Source organism: Trichoplusia ni, chromosome 10 (genome assembly GCF_003590095.1).
Source record: "Trichoplusia ni isolate ovarian cell line Hi5 chromosome 10, tn1, whole genome shotgun sequence".
NCBI classification, from domain to species: domain Eukaryota; kingdom Metazoa; phylum Arthropoda; class Insecta; order Lepidoptera; family Noctuidae; genus Trichoplusia; species Trichoplusia ni.
Window position 1 is genome coordinate 2,113,805 of NC_039487.1, and position 15,878 is coordinate 2,129,682.

At 37.0% G+C, this 15,878-nt stretch overlaps 2 protein-coding genes across 5 annotated transcripts in view; both read left to right on the top strand.

The window, feature by feature from the left end:
• Nucleotides 1-381: 381 nt before the first annotated feature.
• Nucleotides 382-15,878, top strand: part of LOC113497952 (protein unc-13 homolog 4B) — a 53,112-nt gene continuing 37,615 nt past the window's right edge. The window contains exons 1-3 of one of the 4 annotated variants that reach the window (XM_026877791.1): nucleotides 466-1,397; nucleotides 2,304-2,619; nucleotides 2,650-3,306. In XM_026877791.1, coding sequence (XP_026733592.1) covers nucleotides 2,399-2,619; nucleotides 2,650-3,306 — 878 coding nt within the window. In that variant the 5' untranslated portion in view covers nucleotides 466-1,397; nucleotides 2,304-2,398. Of the gene's footprint in view, nucleotides 1,398-2,303; nucleotides 3,307-15,878 lie in introns of all 4 variants that reach the window. The other 3 variants (XM_026877790.1, XM_026877792.1, XM_026877789.1) reach the window with 3 other exon arrangements.
• On the top strand, nucleotides 14,546-15,878 carry LOC113497955 (uncharacterized protein K02A2.6-like; the record flags this gene model as incomplete). The annotated part of the gene is given in 1 exon segment (XM_026877805.1): nucleotides 14,546-15,878. A coding segment is annotated over 1 exon segment (1,019 nt), but the record flags the coding sequence as incomplete, so codon positions are not given.

The following is a 15,878-nucleotide window of genomic DNA, read 5'->3' on the forward strand; positions in this document are numbered from 1 at the left end:
AACAGCATAGGTTAAGGATCATGTACCGTAAGTTACTGCAGGTAATACACTTAAGCTTCGTATTGATGGTTTTACTTTTTTTTTCATAAATATTAATATTTATTTTTTTCCTAATATAGAAAATATTAGTAACTTGGTTTGGTATACATCCATACTTTACACATCCACAAATCCTTAAATATATTTGGTGAGTCCTTATTAGGAACATGTAGTTAAAATTTAGAGTTTTGTTTCACACGGTTCTAAACTATTGATAGCAATAATGTGTGTTACAGAAAGTCAGGCAAAAACTAGTCATGTGCAATAGCAATTAAGAAAATATTCAATGTACAATGTCGTCAATTAAATGATGATGAATGATGATGACATAACAAACGTAGATACTCTACATAGGTAGCGTTCGCTATCGCAAACCAGCGTAGTATTTAGTGGATGCTCTATTTAATCCATTGTCGGTGGTGGCAGGATGGGCCGGTCCGTGGATATTGCTGGCTGAGTCAAGTGCAGGAGCATTCGCCTGGAACGCTTTGTGTGGCTCGGTGGCTCACTGTGGAATCTGCACGTGCCCTCGCCACACGTGTGCCTTGACGCACCATAACATCGGGACTGTGTATACTTGTTCAGTGAGTGTACGCGACTCTTAACATCTTGAAGATGATCGTCATGTGAAATGGTCGATATTCAGTGAATAGTGTTTTTTAATTAAATTTTTATTTACTAGACAATAAGGCATGAAATGTAAGTTCATTGTCTGTTCTTGTTTTTATTACTGGCTTTCTCTAAACAATATTAGTGCTCAGAGATATTTGAGGGCTAAGGCGTACAGAAATAGGAATAAATGTAAACATATCATCTAACCGCATTTAGATCAATTCGCGTATAAAGCGCTATATGAACAAAGATTTTTCCTAGCTTACCATTTTGTACGTAAAACCGCCGTGGTATATTTTAACTTAGAGGTGATTAGAATTTCAAAACACATAGGGAAGGCCTACATGCTCAGTCAGGTGCTGAGAATAAAATTACGTAATATGGATAACGTTATATAGTATACTTTTACACAATACCTTGTTTGTGTTGGGAGATTACCAGTGAGGACGAGCGCGACCTAATAATGGCTTCTCAATCTGACAGTAGTTACAAAATACAGTTACAAAGTATTTACCAAAGGAACGAATTTATCTCGATTCTTGAACGATATATGTTATCTGTTATCAGATGGTGTCTGAAGGCATTGTTTGGTAAAAATGTGTTATTATCAAACATGAAGTCTTCGTGACACTAACAGTCTTATAGTTTTATTTAAAAAAGTCAGTCTAAATTGATCGATTACTGTAACCAGAAGCTGTGTGAGTTTTAGTGACGTATACGTGATAAACAGGAATTTATGTGCGTATGTGAGTAGCATTTTTATTTCTTTACAGGGGTTCGCTAGTTCTTTTATATGTATTAGTCATGAGTATTCATTCCTAGTCTATGTTATGGAGTGATACTGGTATATTTAGCGTTGACTAAAATCATTTCCATCCGTATAGGTTTGTTACGTTTTTTGCTTCTTATGAACATCTGTGCGATTAAATTTCGATAGTTCCGACGGTTCCTGTACTTGTGTTAATAGCTCTGTGCCGGTGATAGGATGTAAAGGTTAGATAGGTACGCGTAGTTTCGGAAGGACGTTAGAAATCGCGGTTGGCACTTCCTCTCTAATAGGTTATTACAATTGTATTCGCTTCTCTGGCCCCGTTGACCAGACAGCTATTGTCTTGAGCTATTTCTTTTGTCGACTTATAACCTAAATGTAATCTTATAATCTAAAGTCGGTATCTGAGGGCATATCGCGCTGTATCTTAGAGAAAGACGGTTATTCTTGTAAAAGAGCGAGGCTGCATTAGGTACGCCAAATGTTTAATAGATGGTTGCAGACCTTCAGCAATAAAAACAGAAAAAAGTTAAGTGTCTTAAATTGTTTTAGCTTCCCTGCATCATTAATTGAATAACTTGCAGAGGAAAGTGTAAAATTTTCAATAACAAATTATATCAACTCGCTATGATGTAACATTAACTATTACAAAATTCTGGTACTTTTTTTCTAAATGTAGACTGCATTGTGTCATTTATTGAATTTGAAGGGCTTCTACATATCTAATTAGAGTCTTTGATTAAGTAGGGCACTAATTGAAGGAACGTCGAAATGCGCAGGCCTTTCGTGACTAAGTTCATTATAATGCAAATGTTTCCTTAGCTATAAAGCGATAAATGGGAAGTTTTCAATTTATTTACGATTTTTTATTGTATCGTTGCAGAATTCAATACAGTATCGTGAATAGTGTAATTGTTAACCAAAGAAATCGCCAAATATCATTAAAATTATAAATACTGACATTGTGAAGACATCAAAATGCCTGAGATAGGACCGATGATGCGCGCACTCGAGCTGCAGAGGCTGATAGAGGACAAAGTCGCGGAATGGCGCGAAAGGTCAGCTCGGGTCGCCGGAGCAACCGTAGCCGACTCTTATCAACAGCCACTCAACTTTAAACGACACACATATAGACGCAAGAATAGCTCTGAAATAAACAGAATTATCGCAAAATATTCCAAGCCCACTAAGCGTGCGGACGAACCCTATTCCGTAGTGCGCAACACGCCCGAATCCACCCCAAAACGACCACCGAGGACCAAAAAGCTATCGAACATAAAAGTGTTATCCAAAAGTGAAGACAATTTGACAAGCATCGGAGACATGGAACTTGGAACGGATCCAAAGCAAGAAACCAGGCCTTATTTCACTTTGTCAAAATACAACACAAAAAGCTGCGAAGATGTAACCGCATTTGTCGACATTCACCACAATGTGAAAAGCAAAAATTTTGAACAGAACAGTATATTAAATTCAAAGACAGTGGTACAAACTAGAAGGCCTAAACTTCACAGTATTTGCGAAGGAGTCACAGATGTATCAGAGTTCTCAGACAGTGGTATTGAATATGACAAGTCTTTTACTACATCGACCCCTATGTCGAAAAGGAAAACATGTTCGGGTGGATTTGCTTCACCAGTGGACTTTGAAAAGTGTTCTATAAATTCGACCAGGGTTGGTGATCTTAGGAAAGGTGTTTCCGAACCGAACATCCTCAGTGCGGACGCTAGTGGAAGTGCAAGTGCTAGTTCAGTGAATACAAAGACGATGGATTTTAGAAAGCGGTGGAAGATGTTAAAGCCCCCATTCAAAAAAGGGGCTTTCGATTGTTTACTACTGTGGCGTGGGAAGAAACAAAACACGGCAGAGACCACCAAGCATCAGAAGTAAGTGAACAATTTTTTGTACTACTGCATAATTTGAATATTTTGAATTCCTGATGATACGCCGAATTTTGAACATTACAATCATACTTTTATAGAGTACTTATCATTATTTTATTAAGTTAAATGTTGTTCCTATAAAACCACCACTTTCATTCGTTGATTGTGGCTGTTTAGCATACCATGATAAATATAACAAACTAGCTAAATACCAGGTACCTTCTAGTACGATTGTTAGTCAGTAGTCTTGCTTTGTTTCCCAATTTTATCTTCTTTGTTTGTTTTTGTGAATACGTCACTTTCACAACGTTGAGTAACGATTGATATGACGTATTTGCTTCTTTTTGATGCGATAGTGTCTAGAATAATTTCTAGATTACCGTGTCGCTTGATCTTCCGCGGATACATGTGCGGAATGTTTATTATTGTAAACGTGACATACATAGACATCTGTCTCAAAAACAACTGATTGTATGTACCTACTGTATCAAATATCGTATTCAAGTGTTAGATTCAAAATTATAGTGCGATTTGTTTCTGGCTTTTATAACATGAGAAACATTGCTTATTCCCTTTGTGTTTGGAAAATTGCTGTTACCTCATTATTTAAGTAGTTATCATGAATTTCTGTAATAAAAAATATGTGGTAACGTGATTTAGGTAGTACCTAAATCAAAATGCTAGTTGTTAGAAATTTCTACGCATAAGCAAAGAAACGACAATGTTTAGAAAAAAAAAATATTGCGCGTTTATATTACACATTAGGTACATTTATACAAAAATTATCTAATACTGTGTAATTAAAATTAATTAAAACAATACTCGTATCTAACTACCAATTGATAACTATTCTTGAGCCACTGTAACGGGATATAGATATTTATATTTCGACAAACTTCCATCCACTTTTTTAGTACTTAGATATTACATAATTGTGGTAATATAGCATTTGTATACGCAGTATTAACGAAATTAATGAAGCATAGATTTTACGTTCAAGTTGCTTATTTAAATTCAAGGGAATATGATAAAACAGATTGCATGAAGTCGTGTTAGCTCTGTTAAAGAACTGAACATGATTAATGCGGAACTGATTAATGAACTAATTTCGTTTAGTTCTTTTGTTAATTACGTAAATAAGGGGCTACCGAGCATAAAGATAAATTAAATTGACGTCATCATTTATTCCTATTACGTAAACCTTCTATATTTGTTCCAAATACCATCTATTACTTCTCGCTTGAGTCCCAAATGTTCTAATTCTCATACACAAATAGTTTATCGAAGAGTTTTCACCTATTTTTGTTATATCATTTGAGACAATTTCCCGTTCTTAGCTTCCTATAGAATAGAGCATTTACAGGCAATTGCTTAATCTCTTCTGGACGTATAATTTTGCGCAATTCCATCGTTAGTAGACCTAGTAATCGTCCGGTTGATGAGACGAGTCTTATACGATGAGTCAGGATGATGCGATATGCTAATAACCGCTCATCTACTTCTTCCACTTTTTAAAGTAATATAATTGCAATTGCAGACATTTTTATGCTTTCTACGTCAGTACTTGCAATGAAGTTGTCCCGGTTTAAAGGTCTTTCTAGTTTCAAATCGGATTTATGATGTCACTGTAGGTAATTCAGACCATATTAATCTGTAGAGCAAGCCGGCTTTCCTGTTACGTAACTCCGTTATATCTAAATGTATACAAGACAATTTCTAACTATATACATATTGGGAGTATATGACTTGTTCCTGCTTGTGGTCTGTCTGGAATCAAATCGACCAATGTGTTTGTAACTATTATAGGTAGGGTGTTTTTGAAACGAAATGCTTAGAATCTACTTTAATCTTGAAGCAGGGCCGCGTTTCTGGATTTATAAGAATCATGTTAACCATTCTACAATTTCTATCTCTGCGTGGTAACACAGAAAAAAAGACATACTGTCAAAAGTAAGAAAAATATATTTGGCTACGGTATCGCTGAAAATATACTTTTTTACTATTTTAACATTTTTATTCCATGTTCTACACTTAGATGACGCTGAAGTCAATTCAATAAGGACAAACCACAAGACAAGTGTCTTTACAAACTCTTATTAGTTTAATTAACTTCTTATCCCTTATTTGTCCCTTTAATTATGTCGCTTAAAACGCTCTGTTTTTCTGCAGCTGCACACATCTTTGCTCTGATTGTACAAGCGAAGTGGCTTTATTAGTTTAATTGTCCGGTATTACGACAAGTTGCATACCTTTTAGTGTCTTGCCATGCCACCTGACGCGACATATAGATTAATTCGAATTAAATACTTCAGTTGCTTTGATAACTTAAAATCAATGTAAAACCAATCACGTTTTTTTAAAGCGTTAACTAGTACCTAATAAGATAATAATTATACTTTGATAAAAATATTATTGGTATCTGAATTAAACAAACTCTCTTATTGTGTATCAGTATAATTGGAACAGGTGAAGCTATTTCATCAATCTATGTTTGCAATCAAGTTAAACAAATGATTTGTAAAAAAAATAACTATAATAAGTATGTATTCCAAAAGTGAGCATGCGCAAGCGCCTCTAACGGAGTATAGTAAGAAACTATGCCTTGAATGAACATTCGTTCGTATAATTGTTTTAAAACAGCCATACAGATGGCGTTGTATGTCAGATCACAGGAAAGTTACAAACAAAACACCATCGAAAACAATGAAATCAGTCCACATTTGAAGCAAGTTTTTTTGAGTATGCTGCTATTTTCAGGGACCGGTCGTTTATTTGTAATTGTACAGTACCTACCTACTAACTTAGATAGTCGCGAGCAAAACCAAGCAAAACATTCATAAATTGCTGTGATATCCATTTTTGGTTATGCCCACTGATTGCATGAGCTAAAACGATGTCTCGAGCAAAAAAATGTGTATATCAAAAACATGGCAAACGCGCTGACTAATTTCCCGACCTTGGGTTTGGTCATCCACACAATAGTTAACAGGTACTTCGTTTACATTACTGCGTGGTTGTGTAACATCAATGTGCGCTCAAGTAACGACTGTTATTATAGCATTTCCTATGTTGCTATATGAAAGAACTGATGGCCGATAACAGGCATGGAAATCGTGGAATAAAGCGCGTGACGCACACTTTTTCACTTTGATCCTTTACCACAAACGAACGTCATACTGATACATTTACAGTAAACGTTTCATAATGCAGTAAGTTTTCCTCTATTGACTTTAGGTATCTCGGTTGGAAATCTAGCAACACATTAGGCATAATAAATGTGCTAAATCTTATTTCACGCGATCGCGCTTACACAGCACTCGCCTCATCAGCATCATGATAAACATCTCGCTGTTTAAAGAGAGACTCATTGTTCGTCATATGGCCTTCTTTGTCTGTCTTGTAAACACACATTTTATCATTAAAAGCAGATATAGATAATTACATCAAGTAAACGGACTGTTTCCTTTGAAAACTGGATAGTCAATTACGTAGAAATTGCGGGAACGCAACTTGTTATACTAGCGTGATAAATGTTTACCGTACGGTATGATAACAAGGTGCAAGTTCTTTTATGTAAACATCACCTTTTTCTGCTCATCGTTCATCCTGTTTCCGTCATCAATCACATCCGAAGCCCTAACTAGTCGTTACGTGATACCATTTCTTGGAGACTTCTATCCACAATCTTGATAAGACGTATAATTACACTTGCATTAATATTGTCGTGTCAATATTTGCTTTCTTAGTTATAATAATAAATGACTAACGGTACTATTAAACATGTGATGAATCTTTAATGGGTCCAAGGTAGCTTTGTAGTAGTGAGCTAGCGTAGCGATCAACGTCCGACGTCCGTTCCTCTTCGGCATCAGGAATTAATTGTCGCTGCATGGCACAGGACGGACAATACGGTCTGCATGCATAGGGCAATACGGTCCGGTACGGTCTCTATTATGAAGAAGCGACTGAACAAAAACTTATTGTTTATTTGATTGCGCGATCATTATTACGTATAAATTGATGCTCACTTAAATGAATGTACATGAATAAATTAATGAAGTTTTTAATATAAAAAGATAAATTATGTCTATAAATTAGAATTCTAGTACTTAAGTAATAAGAGGCTTAATACTATATATATTCTGTGTAAGAGATGTGTGTTTGCGACCATCAATTGATTAAAAAAGCGATGACCAATATTAATGACGTCGCATGCTTCCATTTAGCCTAATATGTGCGACGAAAATTCTTAGAATGCAAGCTACATTCGCCCGCGTACAACACGTTACATTTTACAATGCTATTGTCAACGACCCTCTTATTTCGAAGGCCTACGGTTGAATTTTTGAAATTCTGACCACGGGATTGCTAACTCGACTGTATGAAAGAATGAATGTACTGCGGAACAACAATGCCAGCAATACAGCCAAATGCAAATTATCTGCCCACGGACGAGAATGCTAACAGTTTAAGTGATGAGAGTACATACATATCTCTATTGTTAGAATGTTGACGAACATTATGTATCATTACTTCTATGCTTTGTGATAACTCGGTAGACGGTTGACCATGTCTCATTATCTTAAAGAGCTTAGTTATTTTAAAGTCAAGTGGAACATAATACCAATTTCGTCTAGGTTGCGGAATTTTACACAGAACGTTTGGTTCATTTGAAATCATGTTTGTGTTTATTTTTGCGAAGAATTTACACACTGAATTTACAATTGTTAAATTAATGGTAGTACATGACGTCATGGATAAGGGGGATTTTATGTCTTCTGGAAAAACAAAACCTGGCAAAACCGGTCCACGTAAAGATCTATTGCTGATTAATGTTAGCATGTGACATGCTATTAAGTGTCGTTAGATAATGCAATGTAACCTGTAATGATGGATTTAAATTAAGCAGAAATAAATCTTCTTCTGTGGTCAAACTCATTACTTTGATCAGACTTTAATCGTAGGATCTTGCAAAGAAAACTAAGTCCTGCCTGTTTTTTCCACGTTTTCCATTGTATCTTCGCTCCTATAAGTCGCAGCGTGATGGTATATAGCCTAAAACCTTCCTCGATGAATGGTCTATTCAACACAGAAAGAATTTTTCAATTTGAACCAGTCGTTCCTGAGATTAGCGCGTTCAAACAAACAAACTCTTTAGCTTTATATATTAGTGTAGATATAGGTGATACCTTTATCCGGGTTATATTAAAGTCTATCTTCCATCCTATAAATGCCGTTCCAGTGGCAAATAAAAAAATAGTAAGACACCCTACGTACTTTTGCTGTTATATGTTTTAGTATGTTGAAAGAAGATTGTTCTTCTGAGCAAGTGATAAATTATTAACTACCAAACTCAAGTTAGATGAACTAGAGTATGGACGGTCGTCGCAGAACAGATACACCGCGTGGTTTCCTTAGGGGTAGTACGTCCTGTCGCCTCACCCCATCCTTTTGAACCATCCATCTGATTTGATTCGATGGCCGAAATGTCTTAGATAGCAACTATTTATTTTAAAAGCTCAATGCTTTATATTCTCATATCTACATAGGGTGTAAATAGAGCATGGAATAGGCATTACTATTCATGAATATGGAAATAATATAAGAAAACTGCTCAGTGCATGCAGGTGTTTCCGAGAGCTTCTCTTAGCTATCAATGAGTAACCATTTGATGCACGTGTTGTTGTGTTAATCATGACTGACTGGGTCAATTTTTTGTTCACCAAGTTCTTAAAGTTACGAAACGGCATACGTTACTTTGGTAAGATTTAGGTAATATCTAGAACTGCAGGTGTTTCATGACTGTTGCTATTTAATGTAGATTGTAGATTCAATTTAAAGAATAATATTTATAAATCTAAAAATGCACTGCTGAATCTAGACCACAAAATAAATAAAGGAAAAATTAATGTTAAATAGCTGGAACAAATCAGAAAATGCCAATATTTGGGAGATGTGTTAAATTTTAACAGCTACCTACCCATCCATATGAAGAGGGAAATGGTTTTTTTTTCAAAAAAATCCCAGTCGTACCAGTTTTTTTGGCAAATGACTTATTTATCTATATACGTCATTTGCCTAAAAAACTAAGTAGCGTAAATTTATGGGCCTTTAAAGAGTTCATAAATGGTTCTTATTTCTGTACAGGTATTTCCGAGAACGGTTTAATTTAATTATCACGAGGGCTGCAGCGTAATCGTCAGTACCAGCAAACTGACTGAATTCTCGGTCATCGCCCCTCTCAAGTAGCGGTGTATTCGTCGTTTTGCTATTGTATTAGGAATTCTAAAAAACCCCTGAAGTCTAATTGAAGTTTTTAATGACGAAAAACGCTTACTAATATTCGATTGTTTCCTATAGTGGTTAAATATAATTTCTTGATTCTTAAGGATCTCCTGAAATTAAAATTAAAATCACCTGTTCAAAATGACACTTTTGAACGTTAAAATAAAATGTACAGCACTCAGATTCGCCCACTCTTCTTTGCTTTCTAAGTGCGCTTGTTGCGGGTGAAGAGACGGAGCAAAAATTCCCAAGAAGTTTCTACCCTTTCTTCTGACTCACCAGATAAATATAAAGCTACTGACCCTAACGCTCCAGACCTGTATCGATTCCATCGTCGACTTAAAACGGAAAGTTTTCAGGTATTAGCCAGTAAACTAAATACAGCATGTTGTACGCCTACGGTTTTTTGATTCTATAATTTAACAATGATGGGGTTTTCTATCTGGCATTATGTTAATTAAATCTTTTAAAGATTGTAGTTTAACTCAAGTGTAAAACCACTAAGAACCTGACATTTTAATGACTCCATTGTTGTTAATGTTGTTCTTACTCAATAATTATACAGCAAAAACAGGGTTGGAGGAAAATCTTCTGCGTTTAAGTAACCATGATGGCTTTATAAGTATTCACCGCAAAGTTCCGTACCGTATGGACTAAGAAAATGTTTATAATCATATTTTGCTTATTACGTTCTAAGTAGCTAAATAAGCCAACAGTTGCGAATAATTTGATTGAATAAGCAATTTATAACCCAATTATACCGGCTTTTAATTTTTGCTGTTTTCCTCAACAAGAATGTTTCATGAGAATAATAAGCCGGCAAACTAGGTATTAAATAATTGAACTTACAAAAAATGTTTTACGTATAAACCTTGGAACTCTAAAAACTGGAGTAGGTAATAAACCTCTAACAAACAAAGCTTGCGGCATTGCAATTCAGTCGGTCAGTGGCTGACACCACGCGCTGTCTACAACAGTATAGCCTGAAAAATACTGATGTGCGTACAAGGAATATGGTGAAGGAATTTGACTTTATGAAAATAAATTGCCTTTTACAGTTTTAGACTCTATTAAGCGTAAGACTTTGTGTTGTTAAGACAGCGCTTTATCAAAATAATCAGTGAAAATGCATACGAAAAAGTTAGACGATCCGTGGAAATTCTTGTATAAGAAGTTACAAGAAAAAGAAATCATCTCCAGAAAAAAGTAAGAGCTTTCTTGTATTTAATTCGTTTTTTTCTAAATGTTAATTTGTCTAGTTGATTGGTGCGACTTGTTTAAAAATAATATTTTTAGTTATCAGTGATATAAGTACTTATCCTTATTATTTGCTTATCCTTATCACATCTATGTAAATATAAAATAGATGAGCACTAATATTTGAATGTTTTTGTCACCATTTAACGAAAACTTTTTAAAATAAAATTACTTTAAATTAGGTACCTCTCATTTTTGACTTACATACATAGTCGATGCATGAATTTTTCGTTCGTGTATAATAAAGTTGTTAATTATACAGTGTAATTATAATGCAAGTTATGAGACTTCGTTAGTTGTCAGGCGTGACTATTTAGTTGGAATGCAAAATATTTATCTCGGTAAATGTAGAGTTTCCGTGATATTCTGCATTTATTTACAGTTGCGAATGTTACCGAGAAAAGCCCTTTGTGAAAGGTCAGTTACGTTATAATTATCGCAAGGATTTGCGAGATGAATCTTGTTATATTAACAATGAATGAAAAGGTCTCTGAACAATTACTTAGTAAAAAACGTTGTAGCTATGTACTTAATAATTAATTTCTAGATTCCGATGCAATTACGACATTGTCTTTCAAAATACTGTGATTAATAATGATTGAATACTGCAATTTTAAATTGAGTAACTGGAATTTTCAGGGTTTTACCTTTTATCTATTTATATATTTCTGCTCACATTAAAGCCGGATCTTTCAGTACAGTAGAGGGACAACATATATGTAGTTGATTTTTCAATCATAAAATCAACGAAAAACAAAAAAAATGCATCATCAAAATATAAATGTTTGCTATTAGCATCACCATTTACATGTGAAACTACAACGGATAATTCTACGGTAGTTAAAAATAGCCATCAGTATCAAACAAAATATTCTGCTTATAATATAACTATGGCCTTAACCTTTTTAGCATCCCAATATTATGTTATGGGTTTGTTACATATGATTATAAATATTTGTGTTGTCTGTGGTTAAGTGAGGAGCGACGCGCCAGATTTGGAATGGCGGCAATTGAAAATAGAAGCTTGAACTATGCAAACGTCTATTATTTATCAGTGGCGACGAGGATAACGGAACGATATTCGGTGCAGAATAAAGTCTTAAATTATTGTGGTATAGTGCTTTGGGGGTGATTAAAAATGTCTGTTGGGAAAGTTCGAGATTTTGACATAAAAAATGGGAATTGGTCGGCGTACGTCGATCGTCTCGAAATGTATTTTGTTGCTAACAAAATAGCGGAAGATTTGAAGTTACCAACATTAATAGCTCTTATCGGCGAACCGGCTTATGAGTTACTGTCTACTTTGGCGAGCCCGAGAAAACCATCAACCCTGAAATATAAAGAAGCGGTGGAATTACTGCAAGCACATCTACAGCCGAAACCATCAATTCTCGCGGAGAGGTATAGGTTCCGACAAAGACGCCAATCAGCGGGAGAAACGATAGCTGATTACGTGGCAGATTTGAAAAAGATGTCACGTTATTGTGAATTCAAGATCAATTTAGAAGAAAATTTGAGGGATCAGTTGTGTGCGGGTTACGTAGCGAATATATACGTCAGAGGTTATTCGCGAAGATAACATAGATTATCAAAAAGCGCTAGTATTAGCCAATACTCTGGAGGCAGCTGAGCGGGACGCCGGGGCCGTAGAGGGAACGCAGGAACAAACTACCAGCCGGGAACTAAGCGAGAGAATACACAAGTTGGAACTCAATAAATGTTCAGCCTGCGGGGTCAACGGTCATGGGGCACATAACTGTAGGTACAAGGAGTTCGAATGTAGTTATTGTGGACAACCTGGCCATTTACGAAGAGTTTGTAGAAAAAAAGAATTTGATCGTCGCATAAAATCTACGATTTCAAACCGCGGGAATAATGGCGCGCGAGGAAGGTCACGTAGAGGACGCGTGATCGGGTCGAGCGCCTACGGAGCGGGGTGTATGGCGGAGCGGCAACATGGCGCGCGGGGGCGCAGCAACGCTCGCACCGCACGCAGCAACGACGTTACCGACGCGGCGTACTGGCTGAGCGAGCCAGCGATGGATGACAACTCCGGCTCGGAGCAAGACGTTGAGGGTACAAACGAGGAACCGATGTATCAAATGTCACTAACCAACTATAAACCGGTGTGTATAAAGCTTCTAATTAATAATAAAACCTTATCGATGGAGATTGATACAGGCTCTGCGTTATCCTGTATAAGCAAGTCTACGTATAAGGAGCATTTTAAAGAATTACCTTTGAAACCATGTAAAATGAAAGTAAAATTTTATGATGGCTCTGTCATTCAACCAATAGGGTATTTAGAGACTGATGTGCAATATATGAAAAATATGAAGAAACTAGATCTCTATGTGATCGATAAGGGTACTACTAATTTACTAGGTAGACAATGGTTATCGGAATTGAATATTGAGATACCAAAATTTACTAGATGTAACCACATTAAATTATGTAAAAATAAAATGTTTAACGATATCATTTCCAGACATGACAACCTATTCGATGGCACGTTGGGGCAAATATACCGGTGAAGAAGTCAAGTTATGCGTGCGGGATGGGACCGAGCCAGTATTTTGTCGAGCGCGCCCCGTGCCTTATGCATTGCTGGCGCGGGTCAATGCTGAGTTAGACGCGATGCTGCGCGCCGGCGTCATCGAGCCCGTTGAACGGTCCGACTGGGCCACACCGCTAGTTATAGCGAGGAAGGGAGACGGTGGAATACGCTTATGCGCGGATTATAAGGTGACACTTAACAAGGCTTTACTGGTTGACAGGTACCCGTCCCGAAGGTAGAGGACTTATTTAGTAATTTGAGTGGCAATCATTATTTTACTAAGCTAGATTTGTCACAGGCTTACAATCAATTAATTTTGGATGAAACTTCTCGGAACTACACAGTAATTAATACACACAGAGGACTTTTTAAATACAATCGCCTCGTTTATGGTCTCTCTTCCAGTCCGGGCATTTTTCAAAAGTTCATGATGAATCTCTTTAAAAACGTGCAGGACGTAGTCATATTCTATGATGATATTTTAATAAAGAATAAGTCATTAGAATCTCATTTAGAAAGAGTTGAACAGGTTTTTAGTATTTTAGAGAGGAATGGGTTGAAAAATAAAAAAAAGAAAAGTGTGAGTTTATGGTAGGCCAAGTAAATATTTAGGATTCATAATTGATAAACATGGCGTACGGGTAGATGCAAATAAAATAAAACCGATCCTATCTATGCCCGACCCAACTAACGTCTCAGAGTTGAAGTCTTTTCTCGGTATGGTTAATTTCTATGGAAAATTCATTAAGAATTTGAGTACTCATATTACACCACTTTACGAATTACTTAAGAAAGGTAAACATTGGCAATGGACTAAAAACACATAGATATGTGTTCAATAAAATTAAACAACTTCTATGTAGTACTGAAGTATTGACACACTTTGACATATCGCTGGAGAGCATAGTAACATGCGACGCGAGCGCACGCGGGCTGGGGGCCGTGCTGGCACAGCGCGCGTCTGACGGCAGCGAGCGGGTTGTGGCGTACGCATCGCGGGCGCTCACTGCCGCGGAGTTACACTACAGCCAGATACATAAAGAAGCCTTGGCTATAATTTTCGCGGTAGACAAGTTTCATCAGTATCTTTATGGCAGAAAGTTTACACTACGTACAGATCATAAACCGCTGGTCACAATTTTTGGCCCCATGCAGGAATACCGAACACGGCGGCGAGTCGTTTACAGCGGTGGGCCATTAAACTATCAGCTTACGATTTTAATATAGAGTACATTCGATCAGATAAAAACACGGCAGATATTTTGTCTAGGTTAATTAGCACTCATAAAGAAGGGGTTATTAGTGAAGAATTAGACACACCTGAACAAACGTATTTACACTTTGCCGCGGAAGCATTGTTATTAGATTATCAAACGTTAAAAAAAGAAACCGTTTCGGATAGTGTATTGAGCAGAGTAGCCAGATATATAAACGATGGCTGGCCGGTCGAGGTCGAAATGAAAGAATTAAAACCATATTTTAACCGTAGAAAGGAATTATATATTGAGCTAGGGTGTGTAATGTGGGGACATAGGCTAGTAATTCCTAGTACGTGTAGGAATAAAGTGATCGCTGAGCTTCATGAGAGTCACATGGGCATAGTCAAAACTAAATCGTTAGCGCGAAGTTACGTATGGTGGCCGGGAATAGACGAGGCACTAGAGACAGCATGTTGCAGCTGCACCGTGTGCGCTGAAGTGGCGGACGCACCACCTGCGCATGCGCCCCGCGCCTGGCCGTGGCCAGATCGACCGTGGACCAGGATACACGTAGACTTCTTAGGACCGGTAGCCGGTCTTACTTATCTAGTGGTAGTCGATGCACATTCAAAGTGGATTGAAGCTATTAGAATGCTGAGCACCACATCGCAAGCGGTAATAAAAGAATTACGAGAGATGTGGGCGAGATTTGGGTTACCTAAACAATTGGTTAGTGATAATGGCCCTCCGTTTTTCAGTGGAGAATTTCAGCAATTCTTAAATAATAATGGTATAGAACATATATTTTCGGCACCTTATCACCCAGCTTCTAATGGGGCAGCGGAAAACGCTGTTAAAATTTGTAAAAAGAGCATTAAAAAGGCGATTAAATCGAAATCCGACGTACACTCCACATTGTGTCGTTTTCTGCTGGCGTACAGAAACACACCACACTATACAACCGGGGAAAGCCCCGCCAAGATGTTATTAGGGCGCAACTTGCGCATGCGGTTAGATTGTTTGAAACCAGACCAGAAGGCACTTATTAGAGCTCGCCAAGAGACAGTAGAAGCTACATCGAGTGGCGTCACAAGACAGTTTAATCCGGGGGACCTTGTATGGTTCAGAGAATACCGTAGCTCAAACAAGTGGTCTGCAGGGACTGTTATAGAGAAAACAGGTAGTACAGATTATAATGTTAAATCTATCCACGGCACTGAGGTGCATAGACACATTGACCAACTAAAACCAAGAGTGATAAATAGGACAGCTAGGCT